Below are 25450 nucleotides of genomic sequence, written 5' to 3' on the forward strand. Positions count from 1 at the left end.
TTAGATATAACAAATGTTCAGAGCAGTCAAATTTAGTGTCTGCTACAATCAAGACGTACAAAGGATAAAAACAGTCTTAATCTGGTAAGACTGATACCTACTGCATAATTTGTGTCACTAATATTAAAAGTCAACTGTAGTCTGAACGTGCTACAGTAGTATTTATTCAATAAGATATCTGTGGTTAGTTAAGTATCCTACCATTATTGAGACCAATATCACAGATGCATTCTCACATGAGAGAATTAGCTCCAATATTTTAGCCAGCTCAGATTAGCTATATAACAACTATTTGTCAGTGACAAAAAAGAAATAAACAAGAGGATACATCCAGATCAGAAGAAAGTAATCCCTGTTTCTTAAAAAAATAACATTTAAAATAAAATATTCCATATTAAATTTTTATGAACTTCTCATATCTTCATAAGTAAAGATAACTATTTTAGTAAAAATAACTAGGAAGTAACCTAAGAAATACATAGTAACCTTTCAAATAAATAAACAGTGATTGGAAATTAATTTATCTAGCTACTCTGGATTATGGTGATCTTTTTTACTGGTCTTATTCAATTATCAGATATTAATCAGTGAAGATCAAATAACAGAAAAGATACATGATGACCAAATTATTCTTTCCAAGTTATGATATTTAATCAATTGAACAGAACCATATAGTTTCAGAGAAAAGGTGTATTAAATGATTATCTAGATTTTTGATTTCACGATGATTTTAAGACAATTATTTCCCCCCTTTTTCTTCTCAGAACTTACTCAAAGGAGAACTAAAATACAACAGGAACTCCATGTTTGATAAAACTAGAAGAAATTTGTAAATCAAAGCTAATATTCATGAAGACATAGTAAAGAGGAGATTAACTGACTTAGCAGAACAGAATAAGCAGAAACATAGAAATCAGTGAGAAACAAAGTGATCAGCCCAATAGGACTCAGGAGTCATATATAGGTTCCAGGTTCAGGGGTGAGGCTTGGGTTGGAAAACAGAGAGACTAGCTGAACAGCTGTGAGGAGCAGTCAGACATTTAAGACTCCACCCCAAACTGCAGAGCCAGATAATTATTCTCTAAAGAGACTAAACCAGAAAGACCCTGGGCTAGAAGATATTGGGTATAGATGAGGTAGAGATAATACTAAATTGAAAATGAGGATTAAGTGAACATATGCATGATAAACAGTGAGATCCTTAGCCCCTTTTCTACTCTCAGCTCCCAAAATGCTGGCAGCCAGCATTTATAATTCACTAGACAGAAACAAGCAGATGTGTCTCTCAAGAAATTAAACAGCCACAGAGAAAAGACTTAAAGATATTGACATTTGGGGGTTCTCAAAGAAATGGAGAGGCTTCTGTCCAATCACTGGTATACTAGGAATTCTAAAATGTTCCCAAGATTACCCAGCTCTGGTGTACACACTCTATATAATCTTTGAGACTGTAAATTTGATAGATTTTATCCCCATGATTAGGTTATGCTACATGGCATAGTTGACCTGAAGATAAGAAGGTTATCTGGGTGGGCCTGACCTTATCACATGACCCCAGCAAGACCAAAGAGATTTTTTTGGCTGGTTGGAGAAAAGGAAATCAGAGATTCAAAGCACAAGGATTCCACATGCCATGCTGATGTGAAGATGGGGGGAATGTGGGCGACCTCAAAGAGGTGAGAGCAGTTTCAGCTGACAGTCTGTACGAATATCAGAATCTCAGTACCACAATTCCAAGGAATTAAATTCTGCTGCTAACAATAATAAACTTGGAAATGGATTTTCTTCTACAGCCAACAGATGAGAACTCAGCTTAGCTGACATCTTGATGATTGTTAGCTATTATAAAGAAAATGGAAAAAAAAAGGGAATAAACACAGAAATGAGAAAAATGAAGCAACTATTAGCATCCTATAAAAAGGAACTCTACCTCCAAAAGTAGTTCCTTTCAGCTGAAATCTACCTTCATGTAGCATCTTTAAGCCTGGTTCTGCCTCTTCGAACCACAGAAAACAAATATCCCTCTTATATTCAACTTGAGTTTTCTCATCTTCAGGAGAAATATTCCCTGTTCCTCTTATGACATGTTTTCAAATAATTTCACAATCCTCATTTCTCTCAGGTAAACTCCTAAAGCAATATCAAATTTCAGGCAAATGCTACAGTTTTCCATACTCAAGGAAAGAACCTTGCATATGCCCCTACTATGTTTTCATCTGTATTTGGTCAAGATTCCCTTAATAATCCATTCTAGAATTTTACCCAGGATAGAAATCAAACTTAACCATGAGTCCTTCAAATATTTAGATGCTGTGTTGTGAGATATTTATTGAAAGGATTATCAAACAGCAATAGATCAGTTTTATGCCATAATGAAGTATCAGTTTATATGCATTGAATGTACAGAATCTAGCATTGGTTCAGGGTGTTCAAGCCATGAACAGTTAATGTTCACCATATATTTATGTCCACTTTAGGAAAGTTAAGAAAATATGGTTATTTTAAATGATCACAGAGATTTAGAGTTACTATTCCCTTATATTTAAGGCATATTACATATTATGATGCTTACTCTTGGTTATGTATATAAACTCTAATTAAAACACTTCCTATGAGGACAATATAATGATGATCCACTTTACAAAAATATAATGATGATTCACTTTACAAGGTTTTAAAAGACAATCTGTGACAAAAAAGTGGAGGGAATTATACACAGTCAATTCTTATCATTCATGGTAGTTATGTTCTGTAAAGTCACTGGGAACACTGAACTAATGAATACTGAACCACTGTTCCAAGGGGAAATACAGGGCTAGGTGCCTGGAAGTCTCTGGCCACAGAATTTGCATTAACCAGTCAATACATAAGCTTGTTTTGTGTGTGTTTTTGTTTAAATACAATCTTATTCAATATATTATACTTGATTTATTAACATTGAACTCACAGCCAACAGCACTATAACTCATGCTGAAGAGGCTTATCTAATACACGTGTACTCTACAAAAGGCACATCACAGCCTTCTCACATTTAGGAACACTAGATAGCACTTAAATAAGCATTATACTTGGGGGCCATTTGAAATCAGCAAAAGGCACAAAAATGTGGAAAATGTGGCACTAAGTAGACCATGGAAAGGACACTTGTTTACAGTATGAGAGCTGAAACAAGAAGGCAGAGAGCATCACCTCTGCGGAAAACATGCACACAGAACAACTTAAAATTTTCACCATTCTGTGCATTTCTATGAAAGACTGAGAAAGCACTATAATTTGGGGGTATAAATACATTTTATAAAGTAGGTGAATTTGCAAAGATGGAATTCTAAGTGAAAACTAAGTGTATGAAAACTAAGTGTATAAGAAGTATCTGTTTGGACTTCCCTGGTGGCACAGTGGTTAAGAATCCACCTGCCAATGCAGGGGACACGGGTTCGAGCCCTCGTCCAGGAAGATCCCACATGCCATGGAGCAACTAAGCCTGTGCACCACAACTACTGAGCCTGTGCTCTAGAGTCCATCAGCCACAACTACTGAGCCCATGTGCCACAACTACTGAAGCCCAAGCGCCTAAAGCCCGTGCTCCGCAACAAGAGAAGCCACGGCAATGAGAAGCCCGCACACCGCAACACAGTAGCCCTGCTCGCCGCAACCAGAGAGAGCCCACGCGCAGCAAAGAAGACCCAATGAAGCCAAAAAATATAAAATAAAAAAAGAAGTCTCTGTTTATAAGGTTTACAACAACCTGTCAATTTTATGCTGGTAATTAAACTATGCTTATTTTTGCATGTAATGCTCTAGAAAGTAATCCATTAACCTTTATGAATAGTCATACTAAATATCCAACATCAGACATTTATAATAACCAGAGTTTTTAAGAGTTATGTAGAACTCTGGAAAATTAGGCTTATTATTATATATGTAGAGTTTGCAGACTTACCTGCAGCTTCTAGTAAAGCTTCCAGTCTAGCTTGTGTTTCTGGATCTACTGTCCTGAGGTCTGCACCATCAGCAGTACCTGACAAGAGTAACTTGGAAGCTGTTTCCAGCATTGGATTTTCCAAATCATCCTGATCCAAAATGAAAGACTCCACCTAGAAAACAAATACCAAAAAAAGAAGAAAGGGAGGAATGAAAGGAGAAAAGGAAAGTGGGAAGAGAAATAAACAGAAGAAAAAGGAAGAGAAGAGAAAAATATTTTAACATCAAAATCAATGATAAATACAATGCAATCCTGAATAATTTCAATGGGATAGATAAGCCCACAGTTTAAAGGAGAAAATTACATTTGTAGAATAATTTAAGAATGTATTATTCATATCATATGTAGTTTATTTTCTTTTCTTACTGAAATCATATGTATTCTTTTCTATTCTAATTTCATGGGGGAAGGGTAGTGGATGGGAGAGGTTATGAGGTTAAGACTTAGACATGAAACCTTTGACTTTGGTAGAGGACCTAAATTAGCTGTTCTTAAATCTTTTGTTCTCAGGACACCTTTATACACCTATAAAGTACTGTGCTGCTCCCAAGGACTTCATATAAGGGTTATATTTATTAATATTTACCGTATTTGAAATCAAACTACAATATCAAAAAATCAAAACATTAATATCACTACTGGTTTCATTACAAAAGTTTTTAAGTATTGGAACGCTGTCAAGCCCAGGCAAATAAAATTTCCGAAATTCTAGTTTGTGCTTGAAAGCTTAATTTTATCATTGGTGACAAATACTGTTGATTGTTTCCCTTAAAGTAACAGGCTCACTTCGGTCATTTCTGAGAACATTTGCCAAATGCCCAAGTTTGATAGGCATAGTGTGTCTGTCTTTTATATTTTTCCAGCAAAAAAGACATTTCATGAAAAAAAAGTGGACTATTCACCTCACATCTCAAAAAAGCCCAAGTGCTTTTCCTTCAAACACCACCATACTTTCATATGCATAAGTGCTTTATGTGTTCTTCCCATTTTGTCACACAATAACATTAAAAGGACATGTATTCAAAAGTGGAAATTTCAAAAAATTAATATTTATTGCTCTATCAAGATTATTCTTCAGGTGAAACTGGCTTTTCATTTTATTTTTTTAACTGTGAGTATACGGCAGTGATAACTACAATGATACTAGCACAATTTGGTGCCATGGCCTTAAGAGGCCAGCAGTTTTACCTACCATTGCTTTTGTATCATCAGTGCAAGTATCAATCCAGTAAAAAGGCAAATAACATATTAGTATTGTGATGAAAACATTTTTCACCTCTTGAACATCCTGAAATGATTTCTGGGAACTTGAGAGGGCTGCAGACCATACACTGAGAACTACTGATACAGTAACACATACCAGATTCAATTAAAAGAAATGTAAAGAATTAGAAAATAGCAACTCTTAAGACATGGGGAAAAGTTTTGTTTTGACATCCCTTGTCATAGTGCTACTTACAAATAGGTATAAAGATATAATTCTTTACAGTTTGCTGATAAAAAATTGATAATTATTATATAAAATATCACTAACATGATCAGGTGAAATTTATTTCACAAGTCTAAAGTACTTCTAACACTGTAATAACTAAAATAGATATAAAAGTTATTAATAACCTAGAACACACTTACCCTCATGCCTAGTATCTAGCTGTCAGAAATAAGATTTAAAAACTTCAGAAATAAATTCTTAACCAACATAACATCAGAAACTCTATTGTTCCATCTTTAAAAGTCACCTGTCTAGCAACCAGGCATAAATACTATATTTAATCAACACATATTTAATATTGAATGTTAAATTTAGGGGGAAATAATATGCTTCTTTCTCTTAAACTAATGCAGTTTAATACGAAATAACATTTCAGATTTCTAATATTTCAAATATAAATAGACACAGAATACTCTGAAAATAATCTCCATAAATATTTGAAAATTTTCAAAAATTTTGCTATATATTAACCTTAAAAATCTGTATGATAGGAGGGAGTTAAGAGAAAAACAATAATTTTTTTAAACTTTATTTTTAAAGGCAGTAGTGAAAGCCTAAGTGTTATACATTAGAAAGGGGACTTTTCAGCATGGTTTGGTCATAGACATATGTGATTCAATATTATAGCGTGGTAAAAACTATGTCCTCCTATCTTTAACCATGGTCCAGACGATGAGTCTTTCTAGAGAAAAAGTTGCATCCCAATGAAATTTTCTCTGTTAAAATATCTATTTTTTCAATCCAATGGGAGAAGACCAAAAAAAAAAAATAGAGAGAGGAAATAATCATGGAAAAATGAACACAGGTTAAAATGAACAGGTGAAAAATTAAATAATGTTTCAGATTAAGGTTTTAGAAAACAAAAGATATCAAAGAGCAGTGCAAAGTGCCAAACCAAAAGTACAGATCAAAGGTACTAAAACTGTTTAAAGGAGACAATGCATGCAGAAAGAATATGAAAGGATTTTGACCAAAATAACTAATTGGTATAAGAAAAAAAGGAGAAGAAGGAATGTAGCACTGGTAGACAAGCATAAAATTTCTATATGCTAGAATACAGGGTTTACTATAGGAAAAGTCAGAAAGCTACAAGTTAGATCACAGAAGGTATTAAATTTCAATCAAAAGTGATTTGCTGACACAAGGTCCCCTTATGCCACATTGTATCTTAACTAAGTTTGGTGAAAATTTACTAAGAAAAGTGCATCTCAATCTTTTCATGAGGGATACTAAGTGTTATATGTTTTCTTATTGATTTAAAACGTCTCCATAAAAGTTCTTTTTTTTTTGGACACGCAGCACAACTTGTGGGATCTTAGATCCCTGATCAGAGATACAACCCGTGCCCTCAGCAGTGAAAGCCCGCAGTCCTAACCACTGGACCGCCAGGGAATTCCCATCCATAAAAGTTTTCATATTGATTTTTAAAGCCCACTATTCTTGATATGTGAAAAACTTGATAACTTAAAAATCAGTAGATTCAAGTGACTATGAAATTCTATATATAGATTTTTAAAAAGACATTAGGATGAAAGAAAAGAATAGGAATAGATGTCTATTATATTCTCTCCCACCCCCCCAGTTTAAGATTAATGAAGAATAAACTAATTTCAAGGATACTGTTAGGATCTAAAGACCTAGGTACCATTACTGCTTCATCTGCTACCTGTGAGACCTTAGCAAGTCTCTCAGCCATCTCTAGATGCTTATTCTGCATAATTTTGTCATGAATTTTTCACATGACTTAGTATATATATTTACTGTCTTTCTAAACTCCACAGAAATAGGCACTTTGTTTGGAGCACTGATATATATACAGCAACTAGAACTATGCTCATCACATTGTCAGGACTCAAATAACTCTTCAATAAATAAAAGATGATTTGGGGACCCTTCCCTTTCAGATTCTAAAAGGTTGCAGTGTATTTGGAGAAGGGAGAGGTAGTTACAAAATATAAATTTAAAGGTATATTTTATAGATATATAAAAATCAAATATTAGGTAGCAGTTAGGGCAAAATGCTATCTTCATTGATTTATTAAACACACTTTTATTACAAACAGTCTTTGTACAAGAGATACTGCTGTTTACTACTATGAGATGTGTAAAATTAAGCCTACTACCTAGGAGCTTATTTCTTTAATGTGAGAGTAAAAGTATACAATAACAATAATACAAGGTAGAAAGTGCATAAGATGAAGAGAGGAAAACGAAAGAGCCTTAGGAGTTCTGAAGAGGAAGCAGAAGAGGACTTCCTCCTTTAACACCAATTCCTCTTTTCCCACCTGGAAAGATTCTTGTGCTACATTACAGAACAAGTAGAGAGACTGATATAAGGAGATGCAGTCTTATAAAAATACAAAAATAAGTAATCCTTTATTCAAATGTCAACTAAGTTATGGGCATATACCTTTTTAACATGTCCTTAGTTGAGGAAATTCAGATTAAAAACTAAAATGCATTTTCCCATTGAAACCTAACTCATTTTTATCATATTATTTCTATAGAAAAAAATTCATTTTGAATAATGGCCAAGTTCTGGAACATTAAAAATGGTCTGAATAAGAAATTCACATAAATATTCTGAAACATTTTCCTTAAATGAAATGTATAAATAACTTTCCTGAAGAGGGGAGAGACAGAAGGAAAGGGATGTCCTTATTAAGTTTATTCATCCCTAAGGGAAATAATCTGTCAAAGTTATCAATATTCAAAGCATGACAATTTAAGTTATATCTAGACTATTTTGGATGTGCTGTTTTGACTAGCTGGATATTTTATGAAATGGTGTTTGTGCATCAAATTCTTGTCCAATACAAAGAACCATCAAAATGCAAGGGTCTTAGAAATCACCAGGTTCAATTCATTGCTACAGATGAGAAAACAGAAGCACAGGATCCTTATATAAATAGCAAGTTTCTAAATACCTAACACCAAGAGATGAGTTATCCAATTAACAAGTTCAATATTCTTCCCACCAGAAAAAGAGGCTGTTGTTTGACTCTGCTCTAGAAAAGCTGACTTTAAATTCTATATTTAAGGGATAAAGCTGTCAACACCTGAACCCAATGTTTAATTACTAAAAGTGAGCCAACTAAACATTATATGCCCCTGATTTATGCAACATAAAATACACAGTATCTCCTATGAAGTACTCTTGCCTCCCTGAAATAACTTGCAGTTTATAAAAATTATTAAGGCAAATATCAGGAAAAAGTTAAATCCGGGCTCCTCAATCTTGGCACCATTGACATTTTGAGCCAGATAATTCTTTGCTGTTGGGAGCTGTCCTATATATACACTTCAGGATGTTTAGCAGCATCCCTGGCCTCTACCCACTAGATGCCAGTAGCAACCCTATCACAGGTTGTGATACTAAAAATATCTCCAGACATTGCCAAATGTCCCCCTGGAGGAAAAAACAGAAAAACCCCCTGGGCATGGGAAACTGGGAACCACTGAGTTAAACAGAAGCACACAGAGTAAACTAAAATCTACAACATGTTTTAAAAGAGGGAGAGAGAGACAGTAAAAGGGAAGAACTGTTCTAAATTAAAGAAATTCCAGAGACATAACCATCAAAATAATATAGACCTTATTTGAAATTTTCAAGGAAAATGAAGAAATCTGAATATGAACTGTGTATTAAATAGTATAAAGGAATTACTCTGGTTAGGTAAGAAAATGCCCTTATCTTTTAGAGATGCATATTGTAGTATACAGAAATACTGTCAGGAATTTAAAACAAAGTGGTGTGGCGAATTCTTGATAATGGTGATCTGAAAAAGAGATTTATAGAGGCTTTATTTTACTAGTCTCTATACTTTTGTGCACATTAAATCCTTTTAGTTTTTAAAGATTAAAGGTGATGTTTTACTGCAGAGGTTGCTTTTGTTTAAAAAAGTTATTTAATGGTAATACTATTTGATTAACAAAGTATTTTTTAACCGGTTTGCAGGGCAGAAATAGAGACACAGATGTAGAGAATAAACGTATGGACACCAAGGGGGGAAAGTAGGGGTGGGGTGGTGGTGGGATGAATTGGGAGATTGGGATTGACATGTATACACTAATATGTATAAAACAGATAACTAATAAGAACCTGCTGTATATAAAAATAAATAAAATTCAAAAACAGTATTTTTTACTTTATCCCCAAAATAAACTTAACACAAATGCTTAACAATAAAAAGCAAGGTCTTTTAACAATGGTCAGAGCTGAATGAATTTGTTTATGCTATTAATGGTATTCCCAATCCTTGTATACTCAAAACACAAAGTCACATGAAAATGTGGAAACGTAGCGTCATTTGGACCAACTGTGAAAATTAGCATAACATTTCAAACTAACTCCTCTTCAGAACAAATGTATTATCACTGCTATATAAGAGAAGAGCAGTCCATTTGGTAGTGTAATAAACTGGTATTCACTCCAAAGAATAAGGATACAGTATATTCTGATTAACTAGACATCATATATACAAACTCCATTCAATTTAACAAATGTTCACTGCCAATTACATACTACGTGCAAAGCAGTAAGACAGCCACAGGAGAATGGTAATCCAAAATGATTTTTTTTAAATAATCTATGCCTTCCACAAATATAAATATAGAAAGGCAACTCTATGTACAAATAGCTAACTATATCAAACAAGATTGGAAAAGAGTACAAAATAGATACTAATACAGTGATTGTACAGAGGAAGGAAAAGACAATTCTGAATGAAAATAGTAAAAAGAATAATGCTTAAGTAAGATGGGGTCATTCAGTATCGTGCTGAGAAGTTCAGAATTTATATGGTAGCTTACTGAAGGGTTTATGCATTAAAATAAATACTCAGTGTTTTAGAAAGATAGAGTCCACGTGAAAGATGGTTTTGGATAGACAGGACAACAGAGACAAAGAAACCAATTAGGAATTATCAATCATTTGATCAATATATCAAATGAAAGATTATGCAAGGTGGGGACAGGAAAAAGGGTCAGTCTTCAAGAGTAAACATACTTTAAAAAACAAGAATGCTAGCAACTACAGAATTTGGATTTCTTGACCTTTAACACTCCCCATCCTCCCATCTTATCACTATCCACCAATTTATTACTGCTTTTGTTGTTCTGGAAACCACCCTCCACTTATCATTGAATGTCAAGCTGGTAATCTGAACTTCAAGATGACAATAATATTAAAAGGCTGTATATAAGGGCTTCCCTAGTGGCGCAGTGGTTGAGAATTCCGCCTGCCGATGCAGGGGACACGGGTTCGTGCCCCGGTCCGGGAAGATCCCACATGCCGTGGAGCGGCTGGGCCAGTGAGCCATGGCCGCTGAGCCTGCGCGTCCGGAGCCTGTGCTCCGCAATGGGAGAGGCCACAGCAGTGAGAGGCCTGGGTACTGCAAAAAAAAAAAAAAAAAAAAAAAAAAAAAAAAAAAAAAGCTGTATATAGAAAGGTAAATATTAAAAAAGAGATTAATTTGAATCTATGATAATTTTATAACACTGATTGAATAAATTCTTAATAGTTTACACTATGTCTCTCAAACAAGCCCAGAAAAATATGGTATGTGTTCTTCCAAGTTCTTTGAATACAAACACATATTTATTATTATAAGAAATAGTCATCATAATTATTTTCTTCCGTACATCATAATTATTTTCTTCTGTACATGGTCCTAAAATCTAAGAAAAATTTCTTTGCTCTATATTTTTTATAGTCTTTTTTTGGGGGGAGGGTATAGTTGTTTTACAATGTTGTATTAGTTTCTACTGCACAGCAAAGTGAAGTAGAGTTCCCTGTGTTATACAGCAGGTGCTCATTAGTTATCTATTTTATACATATTAGTGTATATACGTGAATCCCAGTCTCCTAATTCATCCCACTCTATAGTCTTAAATAGGGTAAAATTCAGCTAAAATACTGCAACTCTTAATAAAGAGTAAATTATTCCAAAATTAATACATTTGGGGTATAATTTTTCTGTACTAGTGGAGTCCCTGAACACTGATTTATGTATACATTAAAATAAAATAAGAAAATAAAATAAAAGCCCACTTAAAGTCCTTGTAAAAAGAGTATCAATTAATAGTCTGACATTATGGTATTGGTATCCTAAGATTAAAGCAAGTAAAACTAAAGTGAACCTGACTAAAATAAATTTACCTTTCAGAAGTCTATTCATTAAGAAAACACTGATTTATACCTATATTCGTTCATTCATACTCATCTATCCATCTAATAAATTTTAGTTAAGATCTAGGAATGTACTAAGCATCAGTGATATACTGCAAAACACAGCAGTGTTCTCACAGAGCTAATACAAGACATGACGTCTTTTCTTACGCTTCAAAGTACTTACCTGCCTGCAACAACTCAGTATTAAATCATCAATACAATATGAAATTTTTTACATTAATTATAAACTTTATAAGGTGAACAAATTATTAATGTTTAAAATAAGTAAAAATTGTATGGAATTCTGAAATCTAGAGTTTTTAAGTAGATTTTTTGCTAACAGAATTAGTTATAGATTATTTCAAGGGTTTCCTTAAGTTCGATATCAATAATACAATGTAATTTAATTATAAATTTAGCCTACTTCTGCTATTTATCATTATTCATCAATTATCATAAAAAGAGCCTCAAAATAAAACAATTTCCTGTAAGATGGCATTAAAATGCACATGCAGATATACACACACATACAGATTACACACCTACACACAGAGTCATGACCTGGTAAAATTTGAGAATTCCAAGGATATAAAGTCTAGAAAGATTCCAGGGGGGTGCTGTTAATAAGAGAATTAAAAATCAGATTGATATTAGACTTTTCAAATACAAAACTAGATTCTAGAAGACAATTTGCAATGAAAAGAAATGAAGCACAATTATTTCTAAAAAGTCTAAACTGTAGAACAAGGTAATTTTTTAGAGATGTAAGCACTCTGAAAATTTAAAAACCACAAACATTTCTCAATTTAGAGAATATATGCCTTAACAACAAAAATGAATCCAAGAAAAGGACAGCCTTGGAATCATAAGACTAAGGAGTTAGAAAAGAAATTAGTAGAATATAATCTTTCACTAACATTTCAGTAGTTGTTAATAAATAATTCCTTAAAGTTAAAAAAGTAAAAGCATATTAAAACAAATATATTACTAAAATTTCAAATTATTTAAAAAATAGTAAAGTCAAGTTTGAATGAAATAATGTCAAAAGCCTATGTTAAGGGAAAGGGAGCAACTAGTTACAAACAGTGTTTAATTCAATCCAATGCCTGCTGAAGAACAGGAAGAAAACATATTTTTTAAACTGGGAGGGAAACAGTATTTTAAAAACTCCAGTTCAGTTAAAGACAAGGGGGTGTGGTGTGGGATAATAAGAAAATACATCTTGGCCATAATCTTCAATGTTAGGAAAAAGAACAAAGACCAAAAGACCAAGTTAATATAAAAGTGAATGGGAAAATTCCTTATTTTAAAACTGACACATAGATTAGGATTTAAAAAAAAAAAAGGAAAAAACTCAACTATATGCTATTACAAGAGATCTAAATTTTTTTGTCATAAAAGTGGAAAACAGAGGTGTGAAAAAGCAATCCCAGTCAAAGGTGCCATTATTAATATCAGTCAAAGAAGAATTCAAGGCAAAAAGCATTATAGAGAAAAAAACATTTCATAATAATAATAGATACAACACACCAGGAGTGTGTGATAGCTCAACTTCTATGTACCCTAACAATATAACAGAAACATATAAAGTAAAAATACTGGAAATCTAAGCAACTTGAAAATTCACACAACTTAGTGGGAAACTTTCCACACACCTTTCTCAGAAAATGAGGAAATCAAGTAGATTATGCAAAGATATGGACAATTCAGAAATAGAATTAAAGAACTACACTTATATTTCATAGTAAAATAGACCTGATCATATCTTAAGCAAAGGAAAATCTCAACAGATTTTTTAAATACATTTTTAAAATTAATTACATTCTTGGTCCATTAAGCTAAAAGAAACTAAATATTATCAATAAAAGAATAACACTGTACTTGAAAATTTAAAAAGAAAAGAAAAAAAGCCTACTCATGAACTCTTAGAATACGGAGGAAAATTTAAATTGTGAGCATATTATTTCCAATGGAATTTGGTCATAGCAATCCTTAAAGAAAAATTTAGAGCATAAATGTATTCAGAAGAGCACAAGAAAGGTTTAAAATATATAAAAAGCTTCAAAAATAAAATATAAATCAAAATATATCAATATAATTTATAGTGATAAATATGAAATGAAGAAATTCAGAGATATACAAAAGTAATTAATAAACCCAAAAATTGCTTCTTGGGTAAGTCTAACAAGAAAGAAACAAGCCTTTGACAAGTCTGATTACAGAAAATCAGAGAAAGAAAAAAATATAAGGAGAAAACTGAGCACAACTATACATCAATAAATGTGAAAGTCTAAACAAAATGGATGGTTTTCTAAGAAAAGAAATCATCAAAATTACCTCAAGGAAAGGTAGAAATGTAATAGAATATATCCATAGAAGAAATCTTAAGGGTAGTCCTTTCAGGAGGAACAGAACATTATTATCTTATTTACAAAGTCCAGAAATCAGATGGTGAAAGTCCCTAGCTCATAAGCATAAATAACCCTATTAGCAAACCTAAACAGAAAAAAAAAAACCTAAACAAAACAAAAACTTAAATAAAACACCATTAGAAAATTCAGCAGTTGTGTAAAAAGTACAGCATACACATATATGAAAGGGGATCAAGAAGACATTAAGAAATACAATTAATGTGTGATCTTCCCCTACCTGGAATGCTTTTCCCAATGCTTTCATCATTCTTCAGGTCTTAGTTTATATTTTACCTTCTCAGATGATAATATCAAAGGAGGTACTCTCCTCATCTCTCTACCATACCATTCTCTTTATTTCCTCCACAGTACTACCACAGTCTAAAATTATCTTGTCCTTGGGAACTTGCATATTATCTCTCTTCTCCATATAAAAAAGAGAGGAACCATTCAGTCTTAGCACTATCACCAGTTTGTGGCAAAGTTCCTGGCACAATGCAATATCTGATATTGCAAGTATCCAAATACTTGCTGAATAAATACTAAAAATGAGAAACACCATTACCAATATTAGGTCAATGTATTAATGTAATTCACTACATTAAAATGTTAGAGGTGAAAAGAATAATGTATCATCTCAACAAAAACACATGATAAAACACAATATCTATTACCATGGAAATAGTTGGTAAGCCAAGAAGGACACTTTTGTTCTTGACAATGTATTCTATCAGAAATCTAAGGCACATATAAATGTAGAAGTTTAAAAATTAGAAGCATTCCATTTAAATCAGAAAAGATGCCCAAATCAGAACTAGTAGGGAACAGATCTGGAAACCTAACCAATGCAATAAGACCAGAAAACAAAATAAAACGAACAAAAAAACAAAATAGAGAAGTAAATACTGAAAAAAGGAAACAACAAAATGCCATCATTTGCAGAAAACATAATAATCCTTCTAGAAATTTCAAGAGAATCAATTGAAAATTAAGTAAATGGTAAGATCAACATACAAAAATCAATAGATTTCCTATATAGTAGCAATAACCAATTGAAAAATAAAGTGCAAAATGGAAGAAAAGATGTAATTCACAATAACAACAAAAACTACAAAATACCCAGGAGTAAACCTAACAAGAAAAATGTAAGACCTACATGAAAAAAAACGATAAAACTTTACTAAAGGACATAACACCTGAAGAAATGGAGAGGCATACCATGTTCCTGGATGGGAAGATTCAATAGTGTAAAGATGTCAATTCTCCCCAAATTAATCTGTAAATTCAATGCACTTCCAATCAAAATCCCAAAGGGATTTTTAATGGAACTTGACATGTTGATTCTAAAGTTCATCTGGAAGAGAAAATACACAGAAATTGCCAAAATTTTTTTGAAAAAGACAATGGGGAGGGGTGCCCTACCAGATGTCAAATATAAAATGACAATCATCAAAACAATGGAGTATTAAATCCAGAACAAATATATTTTGGACTTTTAAAATATGATAGGGATTGTATATCAAGTCAGTGGAAAAAAAGACATATTGTTCAATAAATTATTTTGGGAGAATGGGTTACAAAACTGAAAAAATTAGTTAGGTCCCAACCACAGAATATATATTCTAAAAATTCCAGATGAATTAAAATCTACTAGAAACATAAATAAAACTAAAGAAGTAGTAGAAGAAAATATAAGAGACTAAATTACTATAAGAAGGCTTTTCTGGAAAGACACAAAACCTAGAAGCTAGGAAGGAAAAGACTGATAGACTTTGACAGTATAAAAATGAAAAATTCAAAGATTCCATAAAGTAAGACAATTGACAGGTTAGGAGAAAATGTTATAAAATATGATGAGTATATTATAAACAGAATTATAAAGAAATCCTAAAATTTCAGTAAGAAAAAGGCAAATCCCACAATGGGCAAAATGACATGAGTAGGCAATTTATACAAGACATAACAAATGACCAATAAATATGCTCGACTTCACTGGGAATCAGGTAAATACAAATTAAAATGTGGTATTATTTTTTATCCATTGACAGATAATGCCTATTTTGGAGAATAATTTGGCAGAATCTATAACAGACATTTTAAAATGCAGTTTTCCTTCTAAGAATTTAGTGTACAGAAATACTTGTACATGTAAGCAAAAAAATATGTACAAGGATGTTCATTCAAGTATTGATTATAACAGAAAAAAATCTAAGTAATCCATATGCCCATCAACAGAATAAGTTAAATAAATTATACTATGAAATAATAAATAACCATCTAAAGAATAAAGTAGGTCTACATATAAAAGCCTACACCACGACTATCTAAGGTACGTATCCTACTCATTCTGTCCCTTCACTTTTCATATCTTTACACTTCATTATTTATCTTTATGAAACTTAACAATATAGTGACATTTTCCCCCCAACTTGTTTATTATCTTCTTCTTACTTGAATATAAATTCACTTAGGCAAGGACCATATCTTGTTCCTTGCTCTGTCCTTTGCAACTAAAAATATTTCCTGAATAAATACATGAATACTGATGTAGAAAGATATCAACATTACACCAGGCGAAAAATGCCCCAGTAAAGCAGGAGTGGTATGCGTCTGCTTAAGTTGATTTTAAAAACAAAATGTATGTGTACAAGAACACAAATAAAAAATTTCAAGATATATAAACCCAAGCGATTACCACTGTAATCAAAGAGTGAAATCAATGAGAAAATTTTACATTTTTATTTGTCTGTACCCTCTATATTGCTTACCTTTAAAAACAACAACAAAAAAGACCACATAGTTTCCTATTGTGTAACCTTCTCAAATAACTTAAAAACAACCTTTAGATCTTCAAAGAAAAATATCAAGAATAACTTATTTCCATATTTCTAACAAAAATTCCAAAAGAACTACCATAATAATTTGTATTATTTTGAGGTATATAGGATTAACCTGCTGGTATATGTAATTCAATCTGAAATGCACATGCAACCCAATTATTTTTAAATGAATGAAAAAAGTCTTGGCATCAAAATCAGTCATTGTAAGATTCAGTTAAAGCAACTGCTTGGTTTCCCAAGAGAAGAAAAATCAGGAGAATATTATATTCTTTCCCCTCATTCTTTTTCCTCTGTATCCAATTAAATTTTTTTGAAAGTCAGGTTTATTGAAGTATAATTTCAAATATAGTCACCCATTTTTAGTTGTATAAATCTGTGAATTTTGACAACTAGTTACGTAATTGCCACCATAAACAAGATAGACAATATTTCTTATATTCAAAAATTTCTCTTGTTCCTTTATAGGCAATCTCTTACCATTACCCTCTGCCCCTAGCAATCATGTTTTCTGTTACTTTCATTTTCTCTTTTACAGAATGAAATGGAATCATCCAGAGTTTTGAGTGCAGCTTCTTTCACAAACGCACAATGCCTTTAAGATTCATCCACCCTACAGCATGCGTTAGCAGTTCATTCCTTTTTATTGCTGAATAAAAGTTTTTTTAAACTTACCTGACTAGGATCTCTAGCCCTATGTTGAGTAGGAATGATGAGAATGGGCAACTCTGCCTTGTTCTCAACCTTAGGGGAAAAGCATTCATTCTCACCATTAAGTATGACATTAGTTCCAGGTTTTTCATAAATACCCTTTATGAGGTTAAAAAAATTCTCAGCAAACACAAGAATTCTCTGAAAATTTTGCTGAAAATTTTTTCAACAATGCATGTTGAATTTTGCCAAATGCTTTCTGTATATAGTGAGATTATAAAATAATTTTTCTTGCGTATATAAATGTAGTGAATTACACTGACTGATTAGCAAATGTTAAATCAACTTTGCATTCCTAAAATATACACCATTTGTTCATTATGTATAATCTTTTTTATATATTGCTAGATTCTGTTTGCTAATATTTTGTTAGGATTTTACATCTAGGTTCATTGCATATTGGTCTATAATTTTCTTTTCTTATAATATCTTTGCTTGAGGTTTGGTATTAGGGTAATAATGCAGGTCTTATGAGTTGGGAAGTGACTCCTCATCATCTATTTTCTGGAAAAGTTTCTGCAGAATTTGAACTATGTCTTCCTTTAATGTTTCATATAATTCACAGATGAAGCCATTCAGATGTGGAGTTTTCTTTGCTGGAGGGTTTTTAATTAGAAATACTACTTCTCTGTTAGATATAATAATATTCTGGTTATTTATTTATCGAGTGATATTTGATATTTTGTGTTTTTCACAGAATTGTTCATCTAAGTTAAATTAGCTGGCAAAGTAATTCATAATACTCATTAACCTTTTAATGTATATGGGTGGGATAGCTTGTCTTTTCTCTCTCTCTCTATCACTTTTAATGATTCTTTCAAAGAACCTACTTCCAACTTTCAGTTTTATTTTCTTTGTTGTTTTTATTTTCAATTTCATTAATTTCCACTATTATGTTTATTTATTTATTTTTGTTAATTTATATTCTACTGTTATGTTTATTATTGCGTGCATTCTGTCTGCTTTGGTTTAATTTGCTCTTCTTTTTCCAATTTCTTTTTTTTAAAATTTATTCTCATTTGTTTATTTATTTATTTCTGGTTGCATTGGGTATTCATTGCTGCGTGCGGACTTTCTCTAGTTGCGTCGAGTGGGGGCTGTTCTTTGCTGTGGTGTGCGGGCTTCTCATTGTGATGGCTTCTCTTGTTTCGGAGCATGGGCTCTAAGCATGTGGGTTTCAGTAGTTATGGCATGCAGGCTCAGTAGTTGTGGCTCGCAGGCTCTAGAGAGCAGGCTCAGCAGTTGTGGTGCATGGGTTTAGCTGCTCCATGGCATGTGGGATCTTCCCAGACCAGAGCCTGAACCCATGTCCCCTGCATTGGCAGGTGGATTCTTAACCACTGCGCCACCAGGGAAGTCCTTCAATTTCTTAATGTAGAGCTTGAGGTCACTGACTTTACTCTTCTTTAATATAAGCATTTAATGTTATAAATTTCCCTCTAAGCATTGCTCTAGCTGCATACCACAAATTCAGATTTATTTCATTCAAAATATTTTCTAATTTTCCATGTGGCTTCCTCTTTGACCTATGTATTATTTTTAAGGTATGTTATTTAACTTCTAGATATTTGGGGGTTTTCCAGAGATCTTTCCATTTTTTATTTTTAGTTTAATTCCATTAGTCAGAGAACACAGAATCTTAAAGTCAAAATATTTTTGAAGTTTTATAGGAATTTTAAATAAAGTTAATGGAATGATAATTGACAGAAAGTCATACTGTACCAAAGCTGTATGCTTAAAAATGATAAAATTTTACTACTCAATAAACATCAAATATGAGAAGGTTAAAAGTCAATTAAAAAGAAAGATTTCTAGTATCAATATTTCTTTTATATTTAACAACAACAAAATAAGAATGCTCCATTCTAAGAATCCTAAATTTCTGAAGGTGGAAAAGGATCTTAAACATCACCTAATCAATGATAACCTATTCTCATGGTTATACATTGAACATTTACACCTTTTTCTAACTCTGAAGTTTTACATTTTAATATCTAGCCTCTGTAATTCCATCATTTTGTTATTATCTATTAAATCTGTACTTAACTGCATTCTAGGATCCTAAACCTTTCCTCTTTCGTTCAGTCTATCTGTTCCTTTCTGGATCATTTCTTTCCCGACCAATTCACAAATAAATGTGCCCACCATCTCAAGTATTTTATAATCACGCCCTTCTGAGCTTCTCTTCCTTGACTAACTCATTTAAATACTAATATGTCCGCTTCGTTTCATCTTGAGTCTTTTTGTTTGTTTAAGTTATGTTTAAGTTAGGTAAGTTAACAAGGTAACATCATCTATTAAACACGTTTTAACTGATAATTTAAAATATCAGTTTCCACTGATAATTTTCAAGTATTTATCTCTCCCAAAAAGACTTCTCTGTTGAGCTTCAGTTCTATTTTATCTAAACGGTTTGATATCTCTTCCTGTATGGGCTACAGACACCTCAATTAAACATATCTTAAACTGATATCTTTCCGTACTCTTTTCCCCATCTCCAAGAAAAGAAAGCTCTTCTTCCTCCTGTATTTTTTCTCAGAGGAATGTACAGAGCCTTGCCTTTACTATCTTCATTGTCTCACTGGCTCCACTGCTCATAGATAATACTCTACAATGGACAGCAACAGAGAGGGGATAGACTATCATCCAAATAAATGATTGAACCCTATCTAAATTATATATGTTTTAGGTTTTATATATATATATATATATATAATTTAAATAAATAATATATATATAAAACCTAAAACTTAATCAAGCACAAATAATTAAAAGTCAGATTTCTAAGTATTCCAATTCCTTTTAAAATGTAAATAAGATTTATGACTCTTCTGTTAAAAACTGGCCAATGGCTCCCATTTCACTTAAAGCAATGCCAAAGTCTTTACAATGTCCCAAGGTAGGAAAAATTATTATATTTCAGTGACTTATGTAACCAAAGCTCTTAGAACACAATAGGTACCAATAAAATAATTGCTGAATGAATAATTTCCAATATTTGGGTAAGATCTAAAATAAAGAATATTCTTGGCATATCAAACAATGGTGAGCAGCAGCAACATTAGGACACTAGATACTTGCTCACTTAAATTCATAAGTATTTATGTACCATATTTGATAAATTTCAGTAATAACTGGAACAGATCACTGCTACCTATTATAATAAATACTTTCCTTTATCCATTAATTTTACTTTATTTGAGTTGAGGTAGTATTTAACAGGAGGTACATTTTTTATGCCATGTAATAAGAATAAAGACACTACTTCTGCTCGCTTGTGATTTTCACTAAATTTTAAAATCCTGAAACTAGAAAAAATGGTAACCCTTTCGTAGGTGAGGTTTTAGAACATTTGTATTATCAATCTCAATGAACTTACAGAAAGATACGTTTTAATTTTAAAATTAATTGTATTTTGCATAGAAATGAGTCCTAAAAATCTGAATTTATATATAGAAGCCAAATAGACTATACAACCAAATAAAGGGTAAAGCAATGCTTACCCTCCTCCACCCACACCAAAAAATGCTTCAGAAAACGGGCAATCACCTTGTCATGCTTCCTTGTTTGGGGAAGACACATTAGTCCAAAACAGTGCAATTTTGTATAAATATATACAAAATTCACATGATAATTTTTTTAAGGCAAAGAAATATAACAAGGTTAAAAATTTATTCAAAGTCTTCAATTCTAAATGCTGGATGGATGTTATTATAAACAAACCTTTCAAAGAGCACATCTTAAACTACTTAGTAAATGATTTCACTGTAGCAATCAAGAATAGATAGCTACATAGAGCAAAAATGAAAACCCCAACTGTCTTAAGCTATAAGAATAGGTGTTTGTGGCTTTAGATACAATCATTATAGACAGCTGTGAAAGTACTTTATCTCACTAATCTTAAACTGAAAGAAAGATGTATTTTGGCAAGTTGTGCTAATGACCCAAAACATTGTGTTAAAGACATGTATGTCAAGGTATATGTGAAGAATAATGAATAAAATTATTTCATAAAATGTTAGCATGGACAAGAATCAATTTTTCAAAATTACTTCATAAAGTAAGTAGACATTTAAGTAGATTCTCTATATCCTAAAGTTTATACTTAAGTAGCTATTATCAAGTAACTAGATTCCTTGCTTAGCACCGACCTCAAGAACCATTTCAAAGGACTGAAATACACTAAGAGCTCTCTTAATTAAGTTTGTGTGGATTTTTTGGCATGATTTGATAAAAGGTTCACAAAATTACTCAAGTGGCCCCTGGAAATTATACTGCTCTTTGCAAGCTGTCATTAAGTAACTCTTACTCTGGAATAATTTTACTAGACATACATAAAATCACAATCATGAAAATACATGGCTGGGAAAAAAACCTCAAACTTTGTCTTATCTTGGTTTCCCCCAGTGAAATCTTACTTTTTAAATTCACTGATTTTGTTGTCTGCTGGCAGAGAAGAAGTAGCAGGCATGCAGTTTGCGTCACATAGTGTTTCCACTAAAGTTTTGTTTCCATCCTCGGAATAGGACTATTTTGCAGTGAGTTAACGCAAATATGAAATTTAAATATCTTAAATTACAAAGATTAAAAATTAATTATCGTTTACATTATTAAAAGAATCTTCATGGCCAATTCAACTCACTAGATTTTCTAAGCTAATTAATTTGGATGTGAGTCTTAATAATGAGATCAGTAACTCCTGGTTGGTAGGATCTATTTCTACCATAGCACTTCACACATCAAATGTCACAGACATAGCATATTTTATTTACTACATTTAAAATGTTTGAAAGAAACTAATACATTCAATTTTCAGAAAGAGCTTTGTAAGCATTCTCTAACTAAAATGTTCTATTTGTCTGCTGGTTATCAAGAACTCAGGATGCATTCTGAATAGCACCCTTTTAGCCTCCAACTCCCCAACAAACACTCTAAACTGAGCAGCTCTGAAATAGTTGCTAGCTCTTGTGTTGCTAATATATCCTACCCACAGTAAGAAGGGTTCTTGTGGTAGAAGGTGGAAAAGCAGTTATTATGCAAATACCACTGAAGTCTTATATTCCTATAGTCATATAGTAAATACCGTTTACATTATGGAAATCAAGGTTTATGCAATGTTTACGGCATAGACAATTGTGCTATAACACAATAAATGCATCCTGACGAACCTCACATTCTGCAAAATAGCACATTAAAAATAATATGACTTAGGGAAAAAATAGGACTGGGGACATTCCACTCGAAACTTAAGCAACTCTAATCAGAACACCACAAATAAAGAAATATGTCTGAACTTTTAAAAGAAAAGAGAACCCTGTTACAGCACTTTCAAGAAAGAACATTTAGCCAAACTAAGCCAAGACAAAGAAATTCAGGTGAATGAGAATCACATTAAATATATTATTTACTCTTTGACTTGAGGTATTCAAGTGTGTTAGTATACTTTACATTCAGCTCCTATTATCCAGTGGTACAAAACCTAAAAATATTGGGAAAAACCATGTATGAACCAAAGTACCCTCAGACTTATGTTACTGCCATCATTCACCTTAAATATCCATATGTATAATCTAAATCAACACATTTTTGAAATTACCCCAGGAAAACAAATATAGACTAGAATTGTCCCAAGCAAACTGAAACATGGTCACTGCATCTACTTAATAATTGTACATGAGCATTCATTTGCTTTAAATAAACATTCAATGGAGCAGAACAGTTTTACTAAAATATCACTGACTGATCCATTACATAGTCATGATAATAAAGTAATATAAATTATTTAATTAGCAATACAATATCTGTCTATACACCGAACTCCTTAAATTACCCAAACACATCATTTACTTTAGTTTCTCTTTGCAAATGAAAATCCCATTTGTTGCAATGCAAGTGTACACCCAACAAGTTAACTGAATAGCTATGGGCACTATGTTCCATTTGATAAAACGTTAGATTATTTAAGAATATGTCTACTTGACACTCAAAAGCTCAAGACTTCCTAAGAAATGTGGCTAAGTTGTCTATAAGATATGCTGGCAAAATGGCTTTGAAATATATGCATATGCAAAATCTCACCCCAAATCCATATTTTTGTAAAAGAAAAAAGACAATTTGAACGTTGAAAGGCACATGATTTATAATTAATAACTTCAGATGTAATTCCTTAGTATAAATAGTCTAATATCAGAGAAAGAAAAAAAAAATTAAGGTAATTTACTTTAGCGTACTACAGCTTCACCCCAAATCACAAAGGAGATTAAACCAAAATTATAAAATTCCTTTCACTGGACATCCGGCCCCCACCACATATCCCCGAACAAAATCAAAATCATCCTTTCCCAAAATGATACCCAAATACATTCTCCAATGAATTACATAATACATGAGATGAGTCAGGAACAAAACAAATTACAAAGTTTTAAAACTGTGAAGGTAAAATATACTAGCTAAGGAAGGTGACCTAGAACTTACATAAAAAGATATATAAGAATTTGAAGAGTCTGATATCAAAAATCTTAACAAACTCTTACTTCCTGTGAGCAAATCCAAGAGAAAGTAGCTATAGTACATTCTAAAAATTCCCCCTTCTCTTCCCAACACATCTCCTTCTATTCATGGCTCCATTTGCCTCAAATTATGGCCACAGGACATCAGCAATTATACCACAGCTATAGAAATTATTTCCACACTTGCCCCGGGCCCTTCCCCTGTAGGCCGTTAAAAAATGTAGCCTGCCTCTGCAGGTGCCCATGCATGTTGGTAGGGCAGGAAGAGGGGGGGTAGAAAGAGAGGGAGACAAGCAAAGTGGGAGGAAAAAGAAAAGGGGGGGGGAAATCCAGCAGGACAAAGAAATAGGCGCCCAGGCACTTTTCAGCAAGAAGTCATCTATTTACCTGAAGAAAACACTTTCTCAATTTTCCATTACCTTATATAAATATCCTCATTAATTCTACCTCTTCTAATCCCCTTCAAAACATTAACTGTAGAGGCATACCCCAGAAATTTACAATTACAGTTCCCTCTGCCTGGAATTCACTAAGATTTTCAAATGCCTAGTTTCTTCTGAACATTCAGGTTTCTGTTTAAATCGGTCATTCCTTAGAGCAGAACTTTTTGACCCTATGAGCCCTCCTCCTCTCTGTCATGGTCTACCCCCATCACCTTGACTTCATTTTTTAATAGTATTAATGATAATATTAAATTGTATTATTTATTTTCCAGTCAAATTATATACTGCCAGTCTTTTCAACTAAAATATAAGTCCCAAGAAAGTAGGAACTTCATCTGTCTTTTTCACTGCTGTAGCCAAGAGCAGTACACCTAGGAGGCAGTCAATAAATATTTGTTGAATGACTATTATATCATTAAAGATATTTAACTTTGACAAGTCCTTTATTCTGAGACCCTGAAATATGTCTCTATGCTTTTCATATTTTTTCATTGCCTTAAAAAAGTTTCTGACAACAGAGTATATCCATGAAGTCTATCTTTTTCACCAGGAGGAGTATTATTGTAATGAAAACTCACAGTTAGTATATATCCTTTTTTGAAACTAGAAAAACATTAAACACTAAAAATGTTCTTGTGCTAACAGAGATTTACTTATATTTTTAACCCATCATGAATTTCAGAATCCTAAAAGAGAACACAGAAGAGTTTTTGTCTCTTGTCTGCATTGTTTGCAGAACAAAATAGGCTTATATTATAAAATAAAATAAAGACAGGAGGAACATTTTTGTCCAGATTATTTAAATATTGAAAAAGTCTATCATAATAGACTACAGAATCTCCCCACCTGAATTTTTTTAGAAAGTGCCAGCCAATTCAAAGGTCTGCTTCCAT

At 32.4% G+C, this 25450-nt stretch overlaps 1 protein-coding gene across 10 annotated transcripts in view; it reads right to left on the bottom strand.

Moving 5' to 3' along the window:
- The window catches only part of ANKRD17 (ankyrin repeat domain 17), a 164422-nt gene that overhangs the window by 88181 nt on the left and 50791 nt on the right, over positions 1 to 25450 (bottom strand). For all 10 annotated transcript variants that reach the window (XM_055086023.1, XM_024115383.3, XM_007126247.4 and 7 more), the window contains exon 2: positions 3941 to 4094. In XM_055086023.1, coding sequence (XP_054941998.1) covers positions 3941 to 4094 — 154 coding nt within the window. The remainder of the gene's footprint in view (positions 1 to 3940; positions 4095 to 25450) is intronic.

Source organism: Physeter macrocephalus, chromosome 7, assembly GCF_002837175.3.
Source record: "Physeter macrocephalus isolate SW-GA chromosome 7, ASM283717v5, whole genome shotgun sequence".
In the NCBI taxonomy this organism is placed as follows: domain Eukaryota; kingdom Metazoa; phylum Chordata; class Mammalia; order Artiodactyla; family Physeteridae; genus Physeter; species Physeter macrocephalus.